The following is a 21,830-nucleotide window of genomic DNA, read 5'->3' on the forward strand; positions in this document are numbered from 1 at the left end:
GAGATAACAACACAGTTGCATATACCACTGTCTAAAGACTCCAAGTAACTTCTCTGCGTGGAGCACAACTTAGGAATGCCGCTCTTGTCTCTTCTCTTTGTAATATTTCAAGATGTATTTAAAGTTATCATCACACACACACACACACACACACACACACACACACACACACACACACACACACATGGGCTGCACAGCCTAGCAAGTCACTGAGTCTTCCTGCAGACTCCTGGCCTTGCTCAGTGAGAACCCTCTGAATCTAATGCATAAGGGTCAGTCCACCTACCACAGGTTGGCTCAGGAGAAGTAACTAATAAAAATAAAAACACAACTCTCTCGTTCCTGGGGTTTTATAGTTGAGTGACATGGGCGACCATTTGGGAACAGGATGAAAACACTGAGCCACTCACTGTGCAGTAGGCATTAAACAGGAAGCACAGTAAGAATATTCTGGAAATGGTGGGCTGTACTTTTGTGGTAGGATTCCAGTATCTCCAGGCATTGGCATGTCTACCATGATTTCTTCAACAACCCTAGGAATCGAGTGTTTTTGTGGTGTGAAATGAAATGGAAATATGAAGGCAGCAGCCTGGTTCTCCATTCCTAACTGCTACCCCTGGGTCAAATTTAAATAGCCTTCAAGTCTAGGAAGCTTGAGCTGGTTTGAAAACCAATGCATATGAAAGGAAATGATGGCTGTGGGCTCCAGAAAATTCTCAGAAAGCTCAGGCCAACTTCAGCTTTTGGGTCTTTGTTCTATTTACTTCCTCTGCCTGTAGCACCAACCCCAAATATGTGAAGGCTGACTCCCTCCCCTCCATAAAGTCTTTGCTCAGATGCCTTGTTCTCAGTGAGGACCACGGAACCTCTCCCTGAGCACTGCCAGTCCTCTTCCCCCCTTCCCACATTTGTCCCCCAGAGAACTGATCCCCTTCTAACAACCGTGCAATTTACTTATCACTAATTTATTATGTTTTGTTCATTGTTTGCACCTCCTGCCACCAATTCACACACACTAGAACATGAGTTCCATTAGGACAGGCATCTTTGTTTTGTTGACTGGTATATTCCAAGTATGTAGAACAGTGCCTAGCATTGTTAATCAATATTTCTTGAATGAATGAACAAATGAAAGATGCATGAGAGACTGGAGCAGAACCTAAGTGTCCAAGGGCTATTAGATCCTTAGTAGACTATCTATTCCAACATTTCATTTATAGATGAGGAGAAACGACTTACCCAAAGTCACAGAACAACTCAGCACCAGATTTTCAACAGAGCTGGGTGTCCCACCTGCTAGGTCAGTTCTCTTTGAACTGTCATCATAAAAGAAGGACCTAACTACTTACTCTCTTTAAAACAAAACAAAACAAACAAACAAACAAACAAACAAACAAAAAACCCAAACTTATCTTGGGCCCATAAAATAATTCTTTCAGATAGATTCCTACTTTGTCTACATGTAACTCAGTAAGGTACTCCAAAAACCAATGCTAAGAAATTGGCATCAACTTCCTAGAGACAACATGAATTGTCTTTTAAGTCAGACAGACAGGGATTCAAATCCAGACTCCTAAATTAACTACAGGCAGAATACTGCTCAGAGTTTAGCTTTCTCAAATGTACAATGGAAGCGTCTGTGACATGTATATATAGATATGCAACATGCCGCCTAGCACAAAATATAGCACAGAGCATGCTCAAGAATAATAATTTCCTTCTCCTCTACGATTAGGTGAGACTGCCTTAGCCTGCCCAATTTAGTCTTCTATGATTTCCCTCTATTTGATTGTGGCAGATACTGTTTGTTGGCTAACCCGACAGACATTTTCAACCCCATTTCTTTTGCTGCCTCCATTTCAGATTATAGGAAAGCTAAGCTAGACCTTCCTATAGGTGAGACAGAGGTAAGAATGTGACATAGTTGTGGTCAATGAGACATAGGCAAACATGTTCTGGGAGCCTCTAAGAAACCTTTGGATTTTCCTGAAATAAGTTTCAAGTACAGTTGGTCTCTTGATAACTCTTCCCCATTTCTTAATACCTTGAATAAAAACATGATATCTGGAACTATAACATACATTTTGCAAACATGAGGCAATAAGTCAACAAATTAATGATGTCAGGGAAGAAAGGTAGGAGCCTGGGTTTTAAAGACATCAATAAGCCACTACACCAACCTTGAACTGCTTCCCCCTGAACTCTTGATGACGTGATAAACTTAAGTACAACCAAAAGCATTCCTTACTGATAATATGTCTATGGCAAAAATTTGAAGAAGCATAAGCATATTTTGACAGTAGGGAAACGGAGAGGTCACAATTGTTAGGTGATTCCTGGATTTACTCCATAGGAAGCAGGAAGGGTCTATGAAGAGAGATGTTTCCTTTATTCAGTTCACAACACCTCAGATCCCCTCTCAGGAAGCTCTCCCCAAACCCCCCAAACAACTCCTTCAAACCAAAGGTCACATCATCCCCACTACTGTTCATCCTCTGTCATAAGATCAGGTTAGAAACTGTTTCTTCTTTAAGACCTCATTGAATAGCATCCCTAGGATTTTTTTTTTTTTTTTTTTTTACTGGGGTTCTCTTGTTTTCCAAAAGGAACATTTATATTCCTGGCCATATATACCCAGAGCTGCTTGTAAGCTATGCTTAACTGCCCATGCTAGAGAGCAATAAACGTCCTTGACAGGCCTTGTTTAAGCCTTTGGCCGCATTAGCAAGTCCCAAAGACACTTCAGAACTTAAATACAGGAGAAAATGTTCCAATTACAACTGGCAAGACAGATCACAGGAGACGAGAAAGGGAAGGGGGAGGAACAAGATGAGGAGAGTCAGGGAGAGATAAGTTTCCTTAGTGGCCATGGTGTGACTCATTTTGGCAGGAGCTCGGCAATTCATTATTCCAGAGGTGCTATGCGGCCTGGCCTGTTGCATGATTAATAGCCCAGTCCTGTGTGCATTACAAACAGAACAGAGACAAATTCTAGTGCCTCTGAGGAGGCAGAGTCAAGCACACAAACTTCTGGCTGGTCGGGGGGCGGGCATCTGGCATGCAGGCAACATGAACACAAGACAGCAGTCCTCCTGGGGCTGGGCTGCCCATCATGTGAAGAAAAGAACACTTTTAGATGGTCAAACCAACCACACAAGGAAAAGAGGCAGTGCGGCACAGGAAAAGGGCCCCAGAGTGCATGGAGCGGCAGAAAGAGCTCATGTCGGGCAGCCAGGCAGACCTACATTTGACTCTCAGCTCGGACACAGCTAACTTGGTGACCTGTGCAAGCCACTTAACTCCTCAGCCCATTTCCTCACCTGTAATGTGAAGAGAACACCTATCTTGCAGGGTTACTATAAGAATTCAATAAGATAATATATGCAAAGTGCATAATACGATGTAGCGCACATAGTGGGTATTTAACAAATGCTGGTACAGACAGACCCTGAGGACCAGTTATCACTAACTGGCAGTTCGACCAGCACACCTGAGTTAGGTAAGGTGGCAATGAGCTCTAGCACTTAATGGAACTCACAGAATTAGCTGGGATAATGTAGGCGTAAACAGGAAGTTTATAGGAAGAAACATGGAAAGGTGTGTCCTTCCTCCTCCACCCTTGCAGTCTCCCCCTAGTGGCAGAGCCTAATAAGAAGCCGGAGGGACAGGGAGAAACCAGGATAGCCCAGTCCTAGACCCATTTTCCCACAGCAGAGGGTAGCAAAGTAGTATAGACTTGACAGACAAGACCTTAATAATGGGCACAACCAGTATAGTGGTTGCACAGACCAGAAAACAGTCTTTTATTGTGTAACTTATTTGTTATTCTCTTTTTGGAAATGTTGCAGCTGGACAAACAAAAATTGTGTTTATTGTGTGTGGTCCCTAGGAGCAGCACCTTAATCTAGAGATAGAAGTCATAGAGAAGCAGATTCTGGCTCAACGTAAGCAGATAATTAGAGGTGTGTAATGCAAATATGAGGTTTGTATCATATGATATTGCAGGCTTTTTAAGGCCAAAATGGCCTCACATAGCAGTACCTTCATATGACACATAAACACAAATATTAACTATCATATACGAAGTGCTTATCAGTTTTTTAGGTGCCGCACTAATTCCTTTACATATATTAGCTCACTTTATTCTAATATAACTTCATAATATACAAGTTATTATTCTCATTTTATAGAGGCTCAGAAAGATTAAATAACTCCCCTAAGGTGATTTAGTAAACAGGAGGCAAAGTCTGCATTGTAAACCAGTCTTCTCCAGCTTAAAAAGCCTCACTCTTATTCACTATGTCATGTACCTACATACTACATTATGTATAAACGGAACCAAGGTGGCAGGTTCAGGGTCACCAAGGATGTTCAAGCACATGTAGTTATTAATAATCCCACTTCACACATAAAACAAACTCAGGGCAGAAACTGTTAGTCCCTTGTTCATCCATATTTGTTATCTGACTGAAGGGAAAACATTAGAAGAATAGTTTCTTCCCTTGGCGTGGGCATCAGCATGAAGCCTGGAGGTGGGGCTGGTGGCTCTGTCTAAGGAACATACAGGCGGTGTGAACATGGAGCCACATGAGAGATCTTTAAGAGCAGTTTCTGCTCCCCTCTGGTGATAATAACATGGTGTCTGCATCAGCCTTCCTGTCTTTTGAATAGAGATAGGACCTTTGTTTGAATCTCAGTACATAGAGGCCAGGCCTTGTTTGAAAGCATAAATCTCATTTGGCAATCTGAATGTTGTCCTCTCACGTGACACCCTGCATGCGTCTTGGTGGCTCCCTGACTAGTCAGGTTGCTCACTTCATCTCCATCTAAGCTTCTTACCTAGAGTAGCTCTTTTCATCCTGCCTGAATAAAGCCAATTATCTGTAATACAGAAGAATGAGTACTTGCTCTATAGACAGCGTACACCCAAACCCTGAAGGAGATACCTTTGTCTGCAAATGATCCACAGAATCTGCGTGCAAAGTCTCATAAACAGAATATAGATGAATAACAGACAACAGACAACATTAGCACAGATTTGGCCAGAAGATGGTGGGTGGGGCTTCTCTTACTTTACTAATTTAATATGAAAGCAAGACTAGAAAGAACAGAAAGATACATAAAATAAACATTTTATGTTCTTTACCCTCAAGTCATATATCCATGGGGTAGGGGAGAATAAGACTATTTCATGTATACTATACTGTGAGCTGTTCCTTGTACTTGACACTCTATCTTGGAATCTGCCCAACTTCAATACAGAAGCTACACCATTGCTTAAATGGCTGTGTCATATTCCACAGGACAGACGTGCTCATCTTTATTTGACAATTTCCCCATTGATGGGCTTTTGGCAGCAGAGAATTTTCTTTAGTGAGTGGTTCTATTAAAGCAATAAATATATAAAATACTTGACAAATCTCATCCAACTGAAATGAAATTCGAATTAAAAAAATAACAATTTAAACAGCCTAGGAATTTTGAACAGCTTTATTAATTTTAAATCTTTTGAATGCTTATTATTAAATGAGAAAGCTTTCATTATTGCCCCACATACTTATCAGGAAAATGAAACCTTTCCTTTTGCTTGAAGTGTTTTGACAGAATTTCTGAAAACAAGAAAGGAAGGGCCTCTAGGGGAAAGTGAACACACCAGGCAAATGAGATTCTGGCACTCCTCCTCAGGATAGGGGTTATTTTCAGTCAGTTACTTACTGCGCCCAATAGATATCAGACAAAATCAGATTGCAATAAAAAGTACGAACCCTCTTGACTACTTTCCTACAGAGGCACTTATTTTACTGAATTAATGTAGTTTTTAGGAAAATTTATAGAAATTTTTAAAGACATCTTAGCCAACTCAAATAATACATAATAATAAGCCATAAATCATATAACAAGTCAAATAATAAAACCAAACTACACTCTTCTCTTTTGCATTTTATCTTTATTTTAAAGGAAGGGCTTTTGTGGTAGGGGATTTGACAAAACCCAGTGGCCTTCAAGTCATCTTTTATTCTGAACATGCCCTTTAGGCTGAAAGTACCTGTAGCCCAAAAGCACCCAGAACAATGACATCAGTTTCTGAGACTTGAGATATACTGTTGGGTCACATGGACCACCAAACACACAGCACCAAACCCTTGAACTTTGACAGGGTCTCACATGAACTTTCCAGTCTAAACTGTACATACAGATACGGCTTGACTAATTCCTTACACACAGTAGCTATTCAGTAAATACAGCCGAAGTGAATGAACGAATGGTTTCCTAAAGTCAAAATATTGTCGAGATGCCTCTTGGTGACAAACTATATTCCTAAGAATAGTGAACAGAAGAAAGGTAAGATCTGGTACCAAGAAAGAAGTAGAAAGACTATTTAATGAATAACTTCTCTAGTACATGGTAAAATTGTGAAGTAGTTGAAATGAATCTTTAAAGAACCCCCAAGAGTTCCTTTCTGCCTGGGCTTCCTTAATTTTACCCTTTGTCATGTTCCTTCTTTTACTCATGATGAATGAACATTGAAGCTCAGATTCTTGCCATGACCTTCTTCCTCCTCTGTACAATTTACACCCATGATAACACTAACAAACTCATTCATACTAAGGTCGAAATAGCTGATACAGTCGAATCTTTATTCTTATCAGGATTCTTTATTTTTAAATAAAATATGCAGAAATTAATCTCCAATTTATTAATACCTCAGAAAACTTAAAGTCACAAGAACCTTCTAGTACTTCTGAAATCACCCTGTATAGCATGACACCCCTGGTGGTTACTCATACACTAGGCTTTGTCTACACTAAGATTTATTCATTGGGCTCTAAAATTTTCACTGACCCCAAATGACATTCTTCAGCCATAATCTGAGGAAAAAGGACCAAGATATTGGTTTAAACCCAAGCTTTGGCTTGGCTGGAACAAAGTCCTCTTCTACCTACCTTACTGTAAACAAAAATAAATCACAGGGATTTATTTTATGCCACAGAAAAATAGTCCATATATACATCATCTAGTCAAAATACAGCTAGTTAAGAGGCTAAGCTAAGGGTAAAAGCATAAAACACTCTGATTCTCCATGGTATGTTATAATATAGTCTAAAATATCTGTGGCCCTGATGTAGATTAGTTAGCACTTGTGAACTATATAACTATAGCTTGAAGAAGTACTTATAGTCAATTAGATACACATATCTGGTCTGGGACATGTTTTTATAGTGGTTCCTCTAAATAGATTTGAAAATTAAGTCATTTAAATGTGCTTATCATTAGCAGTTTAAATAAATGACATTTATTTTGGCAAGAGCTAAATTTTTAACTTGGCAATGGTTTTCAGGCAGATTATTGTCAGGTTATGACAGTGACTGATTTTGAAAGAAGGAAGAATTTACGGGAGATTATTTTGTTTTCAGACCTTTCTGCTTGGATTTCTATAAAGAGGCCAATAATTTTGTCATTGCCCTAGGACGCTGGGTCCCGAAGACACTGAAATATTTGCATCATTGTGACCTGATTTCAATAATAACCCCACATATAGAGAACTAAAAATGTTATTTATTTAAAAGAGGAATTCTTCAAATATATACTCTTCAGAGGCTATTTTGTTGGTAAATTGGAGATTTATATAGGAGAACATCATAGAAGATCAAGAGCTCTGAACAGAGAGTCGGGAGATCTGGGTTCAAGTCCCAGCTTTGAGAAGATCACTAACTAGGTGTGCACTTGTAAAAGCTTTGAGCTTCAGTTTCCTCATCTAGAAAATGAGGTTACTTCAAGATGATCACAAAGTTTTTTGGTAAAAAGTCCACGCACCATGAAACCAGGTAATATCAGGTTTTGCCCAAGGTTGTCCTAGGATCCAAACAAAGACCACGGGGTGTCTCTCTATCTACCGCACAGTCTGAAAACACACAGTGCACACATCCCATCTGCCCCTAATTTTAATGTCTTGACTTTTGGCCAAAATTCATGGCAATAACGTTGTTACCGGACATTGCAGTTATCGATGGGATAGTAACCCAAAATTATTTTTGATTCCTGGCTAGGAGAATGAAAAACACTGCTTTTAATTTATTAACAAATTACCAGTTTATGATACGAAGTCACAAGCCACAAATCAAGTTTCTATGAAACACCATAAAGTAGCTACTGACATCTCATATGCTTGTCTTTCATTAAAAAGAAACTCCAAAAATTAAATTTTTAGCACTGTAGAAATAAGTAAGTCTGATTATTTTTAATCAGAAAAGGATGACCCAAGACAACAAATTCATCTTAGTTTCTTTTAAAATAAAAAGTTCTTAGAGTATATACTTTGCCCAAAATCTGAACTATAAGCAAAATAGAAATCTGTTTTCTAATTTGAAGCAAGAGTAAATTCAAAAGAATATAGAAAATGGCTTAAGCATTCTTTTTACAAATAAGCAATCATATATGATGGGTAACTTCATTTGAAAGATTCTTATTTGAATGTCTTATCATTTTAAATTCAAATAATGTTTTCAGTTCTCTCTTTGGATTATAGAAATCATACGCCCTAAGGCACATGAGAACTCTCTAAAAGATTCAGGATGATATTTCACGCATAGTTTTGAAACATAATGAAGAAGTAAGAAATCTTACCTTGAAATCATATGTGGCGTCTGGGTTTTCGTCACAGGCAATAACTTCTGGTGCCATCCAGTAGGGTGTACCAATGAAAGTATTTCTCCTGCCCACTGTTCGGTCAAGCTGGGCGCTGACTCCAAAGTCCACTATTTAAGGAATGCAAATGAACGAAGTGTATGATTTTTATATGGTAATAAAATAAATGTGTTTTTTTTTCTGTTAAAACACAGGTAACATATAATTTACCATTTTAAAGTGTTCTGTGGCATAAGTACTCTCACGTTGTTGTGCAACCATCACCACCACTCATCTTCAGAACATTTTCTTCTTCCCAAACTGAAACTCTGTCCCCGTTAAACAAGAACTACCCCTTCTCCCCTCCCCCCAGCCCCTGGCAAGCACCATTCTACTTTCTGCCTCTATGAATCTGACTACTATAGGAATTATACAGTACTAATTACTGGTTTATTTTATGTAGCATAATGTTTTCAAGGTTAATCTATGTTGTAAGATATGTCAGACTTCTCTTCCTTTTTAACCCTGAACAATATTCCATTGTATGTGGGTGTCACATTTTATTTATCCATTTATCTGTTGATGGAGTTGATTCTTCCTTTTTGCTATTGTGAATATATATTTTTAAATTGTGTGTGTAAATCAAGCGTATCAATGATGAAATCACAAAGTGTTATATTTGGTCATACCAAGGCTCCACAGGAGCCAAAAATGAGTGTTAACTAAAAGGCAAGCTTACTTGCTATAAAGGGTAATATTTAGATGATACAAAGAAAATGATTAAGAAATAAGTTTCTGAAGTCAGACTATTTAAGTTTCCATCCCATTTCTGCCATTTCCTAGTGATATGATCTAGGGCTATTAGATTTACCTCTTTGAGTTTCAGTTTCCTGATCTATAAAATGAGGATGATGAATCTACATAGAGTCGATGTGATGTTTAAGTGACATAATCTTTGTAAAAGTGTCTTGTATAGGGCCTCACATATAATGTTCTCTCAACAGTAAGTGTTAATTAGAGGTGACTGGATATTCTGAGGATAGCTTATGTTGTCAGTACATATATAACTGCTTTCCCTATATAACATATGCTTTTGTTTTACAAGACATATTCATCAAAGTTTGGCCCTAGATACCAAATAAAAAAATGAAAATTATATATTTTAACCAAAAGGCAAGAGTAAATTAGGAGATGTTTTAAATCTCTTGGAAAATAAACAATTATACTGACAGTGATTCTTTTCTAGAAGACAAAGTGTGTATCCTATGAGATATTTGTCAATTCTGCTCTTACTCATATACACCAAGCAGACAAATGCATGTGGGGACTCTCTACCTTATTCTGACAATCCCAGATTTGTTGTGGAAAGGGCTCTGATGGACAGTGCGAGAGAAAAGGATTCCCTCACTTCCACTGGCAGCTGGAAGTGGGGTAATTAGCATGCATGTTAAGTAGAATAGTGGGTATTCATTTTGTATAGGTGACCTAGGTAATAATGAAAGTGAGGTAAATATAACTTAAACATATGGAAATACAAAAATTCATTATTCTAACTATGTTTAACTATGGATATTTTCAATTAAAAATGGGTCATCATTGTTCTGTTATAGCAGTAATAATGTAAATAAACAGTAAGATACAGGAAACCATTTCAAGGTCAGTCACTTCTAATATAATGGGTCTTCGTTAAAAGAAAAGAAAAAACTCAATTATTTTTACATACTGATTAAGCACATGGTTCTGTTTACCATACTGTGTACAAATTCACTCCTCAGAGTACTTTTAGGAAGTGTTTTTAAAATAGACAAAGAAACATTTTCCTTTTCATTTTTAGTATAGTGATCTCCAAAACCACAGTGGCAAATCTGCATTCAAATTTTCCGGAGTCAAATTTTTGTTAGAAAAATTTACAAAAACAAAAATAAAAACAAAACGAAAAAACAGCTTTTGAAGTAATCTTATCAATTCCTGCAATTCCTAGGCTCACTGGATTCTGTTCTTACCTAGTTTAACTTCTGCATTTTCAGTTAGCAAGACATTTTGCCCTTTAATATCTCGATGAATCACTTTATGCTGGTGCAGGTGACTCAGCCCCTGGAGTGACAGAGAGTTGAAAAGGGTTAATAGATCCATAAGCCAAGATACAAATAAAGTATTTCAGATGTTAATGGTCCAAAAAAGATGTGGACTCGCTCAGAGAAACTTTCATTGTTATATTCACATCTTTCAGGCAATTGATCAATATAAACTGAAATACAGAGGTGGCCCTTACAATGTATGGTGCTGTGCTAAACAAAATACTTTCATGTCAGCTTTAATCTCAGGAACCATGAACCACACCAGAAATGGTATGTTTCAGTTAACAGTACTGTGAGGACCTTCTGTTATACAAATTTAATTAAGCACAATAATATATTTCTCAGAACAGCCAAGAAATTTCCCATTGGCTTTAGCCAGTATGGCTCATATTAAGAAAGAAAGGCAATAATTTTTATTTCCTTTGTTGGTAATCATAACTGTCATTCTCAGTGCTTTATGATATTTGTGATTTTGTATTCATTATATGACATTCAGTGACATTCAAAAATGATTGTGTTCCATTTCTCCATGAATTACTCTGATTTTGGCTCCTTTGTGGTATGAATTCTAAAACCTACAAACTCGCTCTAAGGTAATTGCATACTTTTCAGATAAAATATAGATAGCCCCAAGGTATTGAAAATGGGAATCTTGAAGAAAATTATGCTCTGTTAACATTTGATAATTGAAGGTATTAGATACCTAAGTATTGTCATTTTATTACTTATATTATTCTATACTTTTAATTTTTCTCCACAACTACAAAACCATGTTATGACAGATGAGTTTGACATGAAAAGAAACAAAACTAAACATATGAATTCAGTATGAGAATGCCCCTAAAGATCCATATTTATGTTTAGGAATATCAGTAAACCTAAACCACCTAAACCACATGACAGAACAGTTGAGGCACTGATTTGGGTCTTAAAAAATCATTTTTCTTATCTAGTTAGTTTGGCTCAAAGTAGCCATCAAGCAGATTGAAATGTATGGTTTTCATAGCATACATATCAACACCCCATAAATCCTTAAAAGAGAGATTGAAGATCCCAATCCTTCCTTCACCACCAAAGTGGTTGGAAGCAGATACCAGAGCACATCAGTGCACCAAAGGTGGTATTTAATGAGATCATACAATGCATGATCATCTCTGAAGCTTCTTGTGATCAAATGTCCCTCCCAATGAGTCGCCTTATCTCAAATGCCAGTGTCACTGGGGAGAATGGACACTCTGGAAGAAGGAAGAAAACAGTTGTTTCCAAACATTTAAAAGTAGGTATTGAGAGATACTCATGGGATAAACCCTCCCTGCTGCTTTTAGAACCACTGTAGGGTTACCCAGCAGCACAGAAAGGCATATTATGTAGAACCAGCCCTGCCAACCCAATAGATTCTTGGTAACCACCGGGTGATCAAGATGACTAAGTAATTCTTCATGCTTTCTCTGAATGACTAAAATTTTAAGTCAGAAACTCAAATTAAGTTTACATAATGGCATATCAATACTTGGGAATAAATGTCAGATATGAAGGAGGTCAACAGCTGTACCTTCTTGTTTCCCTCTCAAATTTTATTTTATGTTCTATTTGAGAAATATTTTTGCCTATTCCCAAGCCATGGAGGTATTATCCTATGTTTTCTCTTAAGAATTTTATTTTTTATATCGTTCACATTTATATCTATAATCCAGCTAGAACTTATTTTTAAATATGTATAAAGCAGGTGTCAAGTTCCATGGCTATTTTCATATGGCTATTTAATTGACTTTACTGATAAAAGCACCCTTTCCACAGGCACTGTAGCATTTCCTTTGTCATATATCAGGTGTCCATATGAAGTGGGTCTGTTCCTGGACGCTTGATTCTATTTCCTTGGCCATTTGTCTATTCTTGTGACAATACTATTCTGTCCTAATTATTTAGTAGCTTTATAAGTCCTGATAATTGGCAGCATAAATCCTCCAACATTCTTCTTCTTCAAGATTGCCTTGGCTACTCTTGGCCTTTTCCATTTCCATATAATATTTTAAAAATCAGCTTGTTAATACTCACAGATATACCTAGAGGGATTTTGGTAGGGAGTTCAATGAAATCATGGATCAAACTGGGGAGAAATAACATCTTACAATATTGAGGATTCTTATTTATGAAATGGTTAATATCTCCATTTTTAAAGGTCTTCTTTAATTTTTTCTGTCATATTTTATAGCTTTCTATATAGAAGTTACTCACATCCTTTTGTAAATTTATTTCTGAGCATTCGATTTTTATTCCATTACGCATATTATCATTTTAAAATACCACTTTCTATTTTTTTGTCCAATGTGGTTTGAATTTAATGAATGTTATTTTAATGCCTTTCTTCTTTTTTAACTTCCATCCATCCACCCATCTATGTATTATTTTTAATGTATTTCTTCCTTCTTTCTTAACTTCTATTCATGCATCCATCCACAGCACATAATCTGTTTCTCAAAGGTACATCTTGGACACATCGAGAAAATAGTTTTAACTTGTTTCCTTAAATTAAGAAAGCAGAGGTTATAAATAAATGATCGTCAGGCAGATCTAGTAAGAATGCTCAATGGATATATAATAGCCTCCATATTAGTAACAAGAGATAATTAAACTAATCTGAGTGAACTAAAATATGACCAATTACCTTCTCCTTGAATTGAGCTCAGCAAATATGACACTATAGCCCAGTTTGCTTGATTGTGAGATTTGAGGGCAAAACTGGGCAAACAGGCAGTCTTGTCCAGCTATTTTGATTGATTTAAGTGATGAAGTCTCAAAAAATTTTTTTAAAAGGTAAAAATCAGTTAGACTAGGTTCTAGGTACCGAAATGGCTAAAGTCATGCACACAATCCTCAAATTAGTTACAACTTTCACAAATGAAAAACTCAAACAAGTGATCAAAATATCTCAGAAACAATCCATTTTCTAAGTGAGACTTCATGTTTATGATCTCAAGTCAGATTTCCAGTTGGAAACATCATTGGAAATGAATCACTTATTAAAAGAAATCACTAGTGTTAATGCAAATGAGAGTGCACATGGCCCTTTTCAGAACGGCTCTCTCTTTCAGAGCAGATCACAGCGAACTACCACAACCACCATCGCTGTTAGCATAAAGCTTTAATGAGGGTTCAAGTACATTGATGAATTTCGGTGGAAGGTTAGTACAAAGTTCAACACCTTCCAATATATCCTGAGTTGTTACTTACTCGTAAGATCTCCCTGCAGATGTATGCAATCCACTCCTCCTTCAACGTGTTCCCTTTCGTGTTCTTGATCAGGTCAGTGACAGAGCCAGCGCCACAAAACTCCATCACCAACTGGCAAAGGAAGCAAACATGCCATTATTATAATTATGCTTCTCTGCTTCCGCTGGTTTGAGTTCAGAAAGCACAAAGTATTGCAGTTGGCTGCTTTGGAATGCTATTCTTACAAAGAAAAAATGATTGTTATATAATACATAAAACATAAACTTTTATCTCAATTTCTTCCCAAAATGATAACAGAAAGATTATTATTAAATTTCTCACTTGAAAATTATAGTCAGAAATTGGGAGAAATCTCCATATTCTACATATTTTATAAAATGAGGGCAGCTCATTGGTTCATATGTAGTTGAGAATATCTGTGCTTTTATCCAGCAGTTGAAGTCATCTTTCCTAAAAAAGAATCATTCCCCTGTCTGAAAGAGCTATGGTTGTCTAGGCAGTCCCAAGTTAGGACAATAGAAGTACACACTGTGTAAGTTATTGGTTTGTAAGTGGCACTGTAAGCTGTCAGAGTGAGGATCCTCTGTTTTTAATTAAATTCAGCAAATGTTCCCAGGAGGTTGGACACATCAAATAAATTCAATAAACAATAAGTCCTAATTTAGCACCTTTCATCCAAAAAGCTCCAAGTTCTCTATAAATATAACCTCATTACAGTACTCAGCAGCTTTATAAAATAGGCAGAAAATAAATGCTTCCCTTACTTAATGGAGAAGTAGAGACTAGAAGAAGGAAAGCAATCTATCTGTTTTTACATTCATTTTCTAAGTTTAGAAATACACATCAATTTCCATACTTTTTCCTTCTTCTTCAAAAAGTCTTCAACAAAGCCACCTTAGTGGATACTTATATCTTTTCGTAATTATATAAAAAAGAATTCAGAATAACTACCAATTAATCTCTGACTTGACACCAGAAACAAAACAAATATGGAGCCATAATGAAATCATATTAATGATTTTGGCTTTGTCCAAATGTACATTCTTAACATCAGTACCATGTCACTAGCTCCTAGAAGATATTCCACCAAGCTGCAAAATCTTCAGGCAGAAATCATTTTTTCTTTTTTTCTGTATGCCTAGTAGAAACTCATAAAATTAGTTTCATTAATGAGTTTCCATTGCTTGTTGTAACTTGTCTTTTTATGATTTTACGCAGGGTAAGGAAACTCTCCCACTCTCTAGAGTGCCAGTGGAAGTATAGTGACATATCACGAGCCTTTGTAAGGAAATTTGAAAAATGCCACAATAGACCACAGTCCAACCCAGTAAGTGTTGTAAAGTTATATTTGATAGCCAGGAAGCTATCAAAGACCATACAATCATGTTAGAAAGGACATAGGAGTCAACTTCAAGAGGTTCTCACTGGCCAAAGATAGGATAATTTGAGCATTAATAAGAATAATAACTGTGATGTCCTGAAGCCCATTAAATATGCTTAACCAGAGCATTAATCAAGACATTCCTCAAAAAGAATATAACTCGCACTCTTTGAAGAAAATGAAGAAGCAACTTCTTATTTTGAGATTTGGTAAACAGAGAAAAGAAAAATCAAGAATTTACACTGTCTTTCTTGTACAAGTTTTACCACTCAGTATAAATAATTAAAAAGATAAAGTTTCTCTTCATAAAAAGAAGGTATTCCTCCTAATAAATGAAGAAGACATAATAGAATTAGAATATTGCTATTTTACAACCTCTAATAAACTAATGGATTTAGGCATTGATCAATGGCCGCTAACATTAAAAAGTAAGAAATAACCAGCTCTAATTTGCCTTTTGATTAGAATAACATATCACGTAAAGAGTAGTCTTACCAAAAACAAAACAAAACAAAACAAAAACCCAAACCTGAATCTAATGAAGCTTCTAGTTCCAACTACCAATTTATAGGGAATTCAGAGGACTGAGGAACATGCTACATTAAGGGGATATGATCAACAAAACCAATAGGAAACTCCACAGAGCAAATGACCATTTACTTCAACAAATTGCAGGAAGGAAGAAAAAGATGAAGGGGAAATCTACAGAATTTAAAACATTTTAAAAGATATATCAACAAATTGCAATGAATGCAACTTATCTGGATACTCATTTTTTTTAAAGCTGTTAAAATTTTTCGGACATAGATATTTGATGATACTAAGGAAATGTGGTTAATAATTTAAGTGTGATTATGGTACTGTGGTAATGTAAAAAGGAGTTCTTATTTTTCAGAGAAACATACTACAGGTAAAATGATATGATTACAGTCTCTTCTACAAATGGGACAACTGGATATCACATGTAAAAGAACAGTGTTGAATCCTTACCTCACACCATATACAAAAACCTATCTCAAAGTGGATCAAAAAGTTAAATGTAAGAGCTAATGCTATAAAACTCTTAGGAGAGAACATAAGGGTAAATCTTTACGACCTTGGCTTTGGAACAGTTTCTTAGCAAAGACAACAAAAGCACAAGCAACAACAACAAAAAATACATACATAATTTGGATTTCATCAAAATTAAAAACTTGTGCATTAAAGGATACTATCGAGAGAATGAAAAGACAACCCATAGAATGAAAAAAATATTTACATATCATATGTCTAATTACATCTAGTATCCGGAATATACAAAGAAAGTTACAGCTCGATAATAAAAACATAAACACCACAACTTTAAAATGGGAAAAAGACAAATAAATATTTCTCCAAAGAAAATATACAAATGACTAACAATTACATGAAAGATGCTCAATGTTGATAGTCATCAGGAAAACGCAAGTCAGAACCACAATGAGAGACTACTTCACACCTACTAGGATGGATATACTTTAAAAAAAGGTGAAAAACAACAAGTGCTGGCAAAGATGTGGAAAAATTGGAACTCTCATACACAGCTGGAGGGAAGAAAAGTGGTGAAATCGCCGAGACAGTTTAATGGTTGCTCAATACAGTTCTACCACATCGCCTAGCAATTCCACTTCTGGATATATACCCAAAAGAATTGAAAGCAGGTGTTCAAACAAACACTTGCATCTGAATGTTCAAAGGAGCACTATTCACAATAGACAATAGATGAAGGGCGGAAATAACCAAAATATCCATCATCAGACAAATAAACGAAATGTGCTATATCCGTAAAATAGAATATTATCCAGCTATGAAAACAAATGAAGTGCTGATACACTACACAACACGGATGAATCCTAAAAACATTATGCTAACTGAATAAAGCCAGACCAAAAAAAAATGACTATATTTGGATGAATCCATTTATATGAAATATTCATAATAGGTAAATCTGTGGAGACAGAAAACACATTAGTGGTTGGCAAGCACTAGGGGGAGAGAAGAAAGGGAATAGTCACTTAATAAGTATAGAGTTCTTTGGGGGGAGTGACAAAAAGTTCTGCAACTAGATAGAGATGATGGTTGCACAACATTGTGTACTTAATGCCACCGAGTTATACATTTTAAGATGGCTAAAATGATAAATTTTATGCTATGTTTATTTTTTCAGAGTTGAAAGAAGGATATGATAAGAATATTTGTTTCAAAATAATAGCAGAATGGAGGAAGTATATGGCTGTGTAGACGGCACAGGACTGGCCACTGGATGATGGTTGTTGGGGCTAGTTTTGAACACATCAGTATCCATTATACTGTTCTGACTACTTTCATGTATTTTGGGGATTCTCCACAATACAAAGTTTTTAAAAATCCCATTATATAGCAAATCATGGTTCAATGGCAGCAGGATGGACCAAAGAAATGCCCTTAGCAGAAAGAAAAGAATATTTTCTCAAGTGAGCAAAACATTTTTGTGCCTCTTCTTTAAATCCTGTTTTGAAAAATATAGACCTCCCACAAATGCATCCATTGCTCCTGTATCAGCTGGAGAAAATGTCCCACCACTGAGCTCTATTAGGCCATGTAATTATAGTTCCCAAGGAAAGCAGTGGACACCCAGTGATTCTAGTCTTTTAAAATTAGATTGGACAAAATACTTTCAAATATTCAGTAGGAAACAATCCTGCTCTAGCCAGGCACTAATGTCACTGATTTCTATAATTTGTTTCTCCATTCAGGTCCAACTGAAAGCTAAATTCTTTTCATCTCACTATGAAACAAAATGATTGTTAAATTATGTAATGGTATTTAAACTGGGAGAGAGAGAGAAAAAGAGTGAGGGAAAGAGGGAGAGAGAGAGAGGGAAGGAAAGAGAGAGGGAGGAAGGAAGGAAGGAAGGAAGGAAGGAAGGAAGGAAGGAAGGAAGGAAGGAAGACAAACATTTGCTAACAATCGTTTCCTGCAGCCACATGGCAACACGGATAATTACTGTCACCACACAGCGGGCACCCTCCCTTGCCACAAGTAACTTCATCACATTAATAAACAGAAAACAGGGCTCAACATGCCATGCCCAGCAGCGATAAGTCAAAATAACTTCACATCTCGCAAGTGAAAAATAATGGATCGTTAATATTCTTCCTGAAAAAAAGTTCTCAAAGAGTTGACACTGAGGCAAAAATACTTGCTAATATTTACTGTGTGCCAAGTGCCAGGCACTGGGCTAAGTGATTTGCAACGGTTGTTTCATTAATTCCCCTTCCCCTCAATTCCCTTTTCTTTATTTCTTTGGAAATGAAGCTTAGTTATGGTCTGCACACTCATCCATATACTCATTAAATAACTAGAGCAGGGGTGAGAGCGTGGCGCTCTCTCAAGTACAGCTATGTGACCACTCTAACCACCCTGAGCTCAGCACCCCACCATCACTCTAAAATACAACATAAAAACATCAACCTTATTTACTTGATATGAACATTAATTGTGTCTATGAATACAACTCTCCTAGCCGCCAAAAATCTCAAACTATATTTATTACTTTTCCATTTTTGGCCTGTTTTAATAAAACTATTTATTAAAAAGTTTCCAACTTGGAAGATAACATCAATAGCTCCCCAAGATCCACTTCCCTTGGGTGGTGAAGAAATGGCTAAAGGGTACTTATAAAGCCATTGCACACCTATGCTTCTAAATCCTTTGTTAATGAAAGAGTACCAAGGACACATGTCTGTTTTTCAAGCTTGTATCACACAGCAAGAAGACACAGTGGTGCATTTCAGGACACTGGATCTTTTTATGTAGAAGTTTGGGAGACAGTGGTGGGGGAAGAGGCTTGAAAAGAATTTTAAATTCTCACTCAATGCCACCTACATGACTGGGTCAGAAATGAAATACACATGCATGTCACTTGGGAAGAGAGAAGGAACAGTGAGATGAAGGTAGGCACAGAACTGTGCCCAGGCACAGTGTGGGTTGGGTCTGGGCCTGAAACAGTGTTATGGAGGAGATATTTAAAAAACAGCCTGGTGTAGTGCAATTCAATTATTAGAGAAAAGGTTGCTTGAATTATTGGACATGGGTAGTTATCTCCACCTAAGTTAATAGTTTATTATTAAAACATGGAGTTCTAAAATATATTTCACAATTTGCATGTTTGTCACATTTTTTTTTTTTTTTTTTTTTTGGTCAACTGTCATATTTCTGATGAGCAAGATGTTTTCTCTTTAGTGGTTGTGGGGGTAAGGGATGCTTATTATGTCCGCCTGTGCTTTCTCTTTTCTGGGGCAATATTTAAGGAAAGGGTCTTTGGCTTTAGATGATTCCAGAAGGAGTTTCATAAGCACCATGTGAGTCCGCCTTGAGCTCACCTCCTCACCCAGAGGAGACTTCAGTTTGGAATTATCAGATGTGCCTTTTTCCAATCCCAGTCACCACTGAAAGAATTTTAAAAAGGTTATTCTCAGAGCCAGCCTAAGAAGCTCAGGATGATTTCTAGGGTCCCTATGGTATTCTTTCATTTGCTAGTTAATTGGTTTTAAGATCCTATAACAAGAAACAAAGCTTTAAGGTATTTTCAAACTGCAGGCCCTAGCCCAGAATACCTTGAAGGGAACCCATTCTTTTCAAATGCCATTAATCAGTCACCCACAAGACTACTAACAGATTCATTCTGTTTTACAGTACAAGAAGGAGCAGGAAGCGGGGGTGAGAAAGAAGAGGGAGCAGGAAGATGAGGGTCTGCCTAAAATGAGAGGTTTGCACCAAGTAACTGAAGAGGCACCTCAAGAAAAGAGTAGAAAAGATAAACTTCCAAGATTTCACAACTCTGCAAAGAACCAGTCTATTGACTTTGAAGGTCCCGAAACATCAGCAAGGCACAGGATATTTTTATCATATGTGGCTGAAAATAGCCACAGATCTCATCTGCATGATTTATGAGAGTCTAAACAAAACTTAAACTCAGTACTGTGTTATAGAATGCGCTTCATTCGCCAAAGATAGTTTAAGTCTAACAATATAAAATGTGTGTAAAGAAGTATATAAATTGGTAGGCATACATTTATCATTTCAATCAACTAATGTAAAGGTAAAATGTAAAAGGAAAATTGTTAGAAATTTCGAAATTAGAAAAGCAACCGAAACAGTTTTTTGCATTCATTTTTAAACTAGCATGCATTTGAAAAAAAACAAACAAACAAACTCCAAAACTCCCTTCGTTTCTGGATTACATTTTTAGACTTGAAAATCGTGCTTGAACTAAAATTCTAAGTCTTCCAAAGATGAGTCCCAAGGATGTGAAGTTCCAAACTTGGTCAATAAAGAGTCTGGATAATGAACAACTTCGTATCTTGAGAATGACAATGGCAGTGTGAATATACTAAGCTAAGTGGTATTTTTAAGAACAAGAAGGCTGCCCACAGGCCCACTGGGAGTGTTCTCTAGTTGTCCATGTCTAAGGAGATAGCCTTCTCAGAGTCAGCACAGCAGCATTCACGGAATGACAGAAGTTAGCTGCATCTTGTATTTGGTATCTGGTGCTCAAGTTCTCAGGACACGCATAAGATCTGGAGAATTTTAGGGGCAAGTCATTACATGTACATTTGGACCATGGACTCAATCACAGAAACTATCTCGAGGCTGTAAGAAATTTACAGTTCAGCCTCTCAAAATGTTACACCCAAACAGAAGAATTTGGGGTTGGGATAAGGGAGCAAGATAAAAATAGGAAAAGAAAAAAATATATATTGGATTTAGAGGACTTAGGACTTGGTAGTTGAGGATTCAGAGAAACAATGTAAATAGCAACATATACCTTAGCTCAAAATTAATGAATAAAATGAACCAGAGGGTTGTATAGACCATTAACAGAATAACCTTGGGTGTACATAAAGACTTCCTTTTGCTAAGGTGAAAAGCAGTTTAAGCACAGTTCAAATAAAATTCATTGGAATAAAAGAAGAAACCATTTTTACATTCTTGTCACAGAATCACCCATTAATTTATAAAAATGGCTCTATGAAAGCTGAACTCAAGCCCAGTGGCAAAGTATTGAATTAAGTGTAGCTTTAGCTCTATGTTTGTATCTAAGCAACTTATATGCAACAGGGCTGCTCTGAGACTGGAAGACCGATTATAAACTCATCCTATTATTTTAGGCCCTTCTCTATTTACCATGTTCAGCCTTTTAAAAATTTCTGTTCGCAAATAGTAAGATTCGATCTAGACAAGGGACCTAGTTTCTATATATGAAAGAAAGAAGTTTTTTAGTTATACAAGTGACAGACACCAATTAAAACATGCCCCCTGCCAAAACTGCATTTCTGATGCATAAAACTGAAAAAAAAAAGGGAAATTTTAATTAACTGTTTAAAAGATTTTGCTACAGGTGGTTGAATTTTTAATGGTGGTTGGTATCTGTAACACTTGACATTTAAATCTTAAAACAACCAAAATGTTAGTGGTCATGACTTTTTGCCAAGCCAAGATGCTATATAGCTATG

The 21,830-nt window shown here is 36.6% G+C and overlaps 1 protein-coding gene across 6 annotated transcripts in view; it reads right to left on the reverse strand.

Moving 5' to 3' along the window:
* TNIK (TRAF2 and NCK interacting kinase) overlaps window positions 1-21,830 on the reverse strand; it is a 350,899-nt gene that overhangs the window by 104,395 nt on the left and 224,674 nt on the right. For all 6 annotated transcript variants that reach the window (XM_036218652.1, XM_036218651.1, XM_036218649.1 and 3 more), the window contains 3 exons: window positions 13,935-14,045; window positions 10,629-10,719; window positions 8,626-8,756 (listed from right to left, as the gene is read on the reverse strand). In XM_036218652.1, coding sequence (XP_036074545.1) covers window positions 8,626-8,756; window positions 10,629-10,719; window positions 13,935-14,045 — 333 coding nt within the window. The remainder of the gene's footprint in view (window positions 1-8,625; window positions 8,757-10,628; window positions 10,720-13,934; window positions 14,046-21,830) is intronic.

Source organism: Rousettus aegyptiacus, unplaced genomic scaffold, assembly GCF_014176215.1.
Source record: "Rousettus aegyptiacus isolate mRouAeg1 unplaced genomic scaffold, mRouAeg1.p scaffold_m13_p_4, whole genome shotgun sequence".
In the NCBI taxonomy this organism is placed as follows: Eukaryota; Metazoa; Chordata; class Mammalia; order Chiroptera; family Pteropodidae; genus Rousettus; species Rousettus aegyptiacus.